The 3,953-nt window shown below is 37.9% G+C and overlaps 1 protein-coding gene across 2 annotated transcripts in view; it reads right to left on the reverse strand.

The window, feature by feature from the left end:
* Nucleotides 1-580: 580 nt before the first annotated feature.
* LOC132008118 (bone morphogenetic protein 2) overlaps nucleotides 581-3,953 on the reverse strand; it is a 12,134-nt gene continuing 8,761 nt past the window's right edge. For both annotated transcript variants that reach the window (XM_059386504.1, XM_059386505.1), the window contains exon 3: nucleotides 581-2,308. In XM_059386504.1, coding sequence (XP_059242487.1) covers nucleotides 1,464-2,308 — 845 coding nt within the window. In that variant the 3' untranslated portion in view covers nucleotides 581-1,463. The remainder of the gene's footprint in view (nucleotides 2,309-3,953) is intronic.

Raw genomic sequence — 3,953 nt, forward strand, 5'->3', positions numbered from 1 at the left:
GAAACTTTATCTTGGGTTTCCCAGGTTTTGCTTGTTTGGGAGCTTCGGTTTGCTCTTAAATCTTTCTCCTAAATCACGAACCCCAAAGAGGGTCACGTGAAATACTAAATCGTGCCTAATTCCTTTGAGGCAAATATCAATTATCAAGTGACTTGCGTGCATGTTTCCAGCCATTCTGTGCCTTTCCCCCACCTCCCTCCAAAATGAGTAACTTCAGAAGCAAAAAGGCAAACACAAGGTAACATCACGAATGCCATACAAGTGCACCATTTTCTCTTACAGCTTAGACTTTATAGAATGAAATGCCAGGGATCTGATATTTATTATCTGAACGAGGTTTAACATTTGGAGAAATGTGTTCACATAACCTTGGAAAGAAAAGCAAGCTGATCCAACAGAGAAGAGGCAGTGGGCAGAAAACACGATGGGCACAATTTTGCTGTGTGTTGGGCAAAGTTAGAAAACTGGGTCCTTCTGAGCATAAAGAGCTCCCAGATGAGGTAACGGTTAAATACAAATCAATTTCCAACTCTTTGTGAGCGCCACCACATATCAATTTTAAATATACATGACCACAATATTCATAATGAATAAATCTTATGTTTTATTTAATACTTTGGCCAGACCAACCCCTTTGAAGGGATCACTAGTTTAGGAAAGAAGAACAACAAACCATCATTCACTTTCCTGCAGGTTTATCATTTTCGTAATTATTTCTATTGGTCCTGCTTTATTCTTTCTGCAAGTTAAGGGGTAGGGGAGTGTTTCTTTATTAGATCAGCAATGTCTGGTTCTTATCCAAATATTCCACCTAATAAGGACGTAAGTTCTCATGGATTGGACAACCACTCTGCAACATTCCTGAGAATTGAATAATATAATAATCTTGAAAGTCAGCAGAGTGGATTATCCACTTTTTTTTTTTTTTTCTGGACTTGAACTTGTGACCTTAACAGTAGCACTGCAAAAAAGCAAATGTGCTAAGCACTTTGCCAGAGTAACCTTCCATGTAGACTTTTCATCTTAAATACACACAACTGAAAACAACTACAATTTTTGGAAAATTATGTACAAACCCAATACTTCTTTTGATTACATATAAATACAAATTAGCTATCTTTCCTAAAAAGTGGTTATAATAGTAAATAAATACAAAATAAATCTGACCATTATACTTCATGTGCTGGGGTTGAACCCATATAAAATGTACAACTAAATACATTTTAAAATCTTTAAGGAATAATTCTCTGATTAAAATATTTGTTTTCCCAACTTCTTTTTGTAGATATAAATATATTTTCAAAATAACTGTGTTTTTTTTTCTCCATTCCATTCCATAAATAAAGTCTTCATTGGGAAATATTAATTAAAGTGTCAACTTGGTTTTTTTTTTTTTTTTTTGCTTTTTTCTTAAAATATATATGTGTGTGTGTGTGTGTATGTGTTTATTTCATTTTGCTGTGCTAACGACACCCACAACCCTCCACAACCATGTCCTGATAGTTCTTTAATACGACCTTTTCGTTTTCATCAAGGTACAACATGGAGATAGCACTGAGTTCTGTTGGTACACAGCACGCCTTGGGAATCTTAGAATTAACGGAGTTGACCAACGTCTGAACAATGGCGTGATTAGTGGAGTTCAGGTGATCTGCCAGGGGAAAAGGGCATTCCCCATGGCAATAAAAGGCGTGGTACCCCGGGGGGGCTACAATCCAGTCATTCCACCCCACATCACTGAAGTCCACATACAAAGGGTGTCTCTTACAGCTGGACTTAAGGCGTTTGCGCTGTTTGTGTTTTGCTTGGCGCTTTTCTCTTTTGTGGAGGGGGTGTCCTTTCCCATCGTGGCCAAACGTTACTAGCAGTGGCCTGATCTGTGACCAGCTGTGCTCATCTTGGTGCAAAGACCTGCTAATCCTGACGTGTCTCTTGGAGACACCTTGGTTCTCCTCCAAGTGGGTCACTTCCACTACAAATCCGTGGTTGGTGAGCCCCTGCGCCGTCCACCTCATCACAGCAGGGGTGACATCAAAGCTCTCCCACTTGCTTGCGTTCTGATTCACCAACCTGGTGTCCAAAAGTCTGGTCACGGGGAACTTCAAGTTGGCTGCTGCAGGTTTTATAATCTCATAAATATTAATGCGGTGATGGAAACTGCTGTTGTTTTCCAAAGTTTCCTGCATCTGTTCCCGAAAAACCTGAAGTTCTGCTGAGGTGATAAACTCGTCAGTCGGGATAGAAGTTAAATTAAAGAAGAATCTCCGGGTTGTTTTCCCACTCATTTCTGGCAGTTCTTCCAAATATTCTAATTTGACATAAAAACAGGTGGAAAAAAAAAATCATTCAGTAAAGTACGTAATGATAGTCTGATGACCTGTGAGAATTTGTAAACCTCACTTCAGGGTTTGATTTAAGCCATGTAAAAGTTTGCAACCAGAAAATAACTTCCACTTTAGATAAAAAGGAAGGCTCCCTTTTCTGTACATCTATGTCAACATGCACACCATGAAGCAAAACTTCACAATTCATTGTTAGGTTGTTGGGTTTTTTTTTCCTCATTATGACGTTTTTAATCCAATACATGAATACTGCTTCCAGGTGGCTATAATAATGGGGGAAACACTGAAGCATTTCTTTGGAAGTCACAGACTTTAGGGCAAAAAAAAAAAAAAAAAAAAAAAAGTCAGCACTATAGTTAGTAGAGGTCTAATGAGTGAGGATTTGAGGAAATTATTGCATTTCTTAAAAAGAAAAAGGCTTTAATGTCAATCCCTTAAACGGTATTCTAAAACATTACTCTGCAATTTAGATGATTTACAAATCTCGATATACAGATTTCAGTTTCCTAATTAAAGAGTCTGAAACTCACCATCAACGATGACATTTTGCAAAGCACACCCTACTATTTTACTCCAAGTCCAGAGACAAAGGCATTTACAGGGATCGACTTCTTTGGAACCGTAAGGGTGGTACTAAGACACCGTAGTAATTAAGGCCAGACAATTTCAAGAGAAGGAACTTCGTAACTGTTGTCTGTTCTCTCACCTCCTTATGACCTCAAAAACCAAATCTCATGGTTGGTACTTTTGGAAGAAAACAAAAATGACTCTTCTGTCTTTAATTCCTTTGTCCTTAAAAAAATAATAAACCTACTAAAAACATGCACCTACCAAATAGACACAAAACAAAAAAACAAAAAAAAAGGGAAAATTTATAAAAAATACCATTATAAGATTCAGGACATAAGGGATAATCTCATCCTACTACAGAATAAACATTCTATATCTAGTATCACTTCAAAATAGCCATTTAAGTGAGCTATGCATAAAAGCTTTTCCTGATTTAAGATTCCTGAATTTAAATTTTAAGGAGTATTGCTTTCCAAGCAAACAATAAACTATAAAACCACCTTGCATGCTTTAGTCTGCAAATCATCAAAGGTACACATTATCATTAAATTGGCAGTAAATAGCAATAGAATTTGAGACATTTGGATTTATTCTAGTTTTACCACATCCTGTCCTTTCATTGTCAAAAAACTTAACCTGCTTCATTCAGGATCCAACCTAAGGGCTAACAAAATCTGTTGACCATATTATTATCATAAATGGAAACTATATCGATCAATTTTATGGTTGTATTTCCCTTACATCAAGCAGCTGTAAGTTGTTTGGAAAATGTAGATATCTTAGCAAAGGAGAATCACATCAGGTCACTCAACTCAAAGGTTCTACTTGTGTAAAACTTCATCAAAGCACCAGTCGTCGCTGCAAGCTAAGTGGAAGGGCCCTTCAAGGACAGTTTACACCAAACTACGGAGTAATGCTTTAAGGGGATGCTTCTCAAACTTCAATCTTCACACAAAACACCTAAGACACCTTTAGTCTTCAAATGCAGATTCTGATTCGGGGGGGGGGGGGGGGGGGGGGGGGGGGGGGGGGGGGGGGGGG

The sequence above is a fragment of the Mustela nigripes genome, unplaced genomic scaffold (genome assembly GCF_022355385.1).
Source record: "Mustela nigripes isolate SB6536 unplaced genomic scaffold, MUSNIG.SB6536 HiC_scaffold_75, whole genome shotgun sequence".
Taxonomy (NCBI): domain Eukaryota; kingdom Metazoa; phylum Chordata; class Mammalia; order Carnivora; family Mustelidae; genus Mustela; species Mustela nigripes.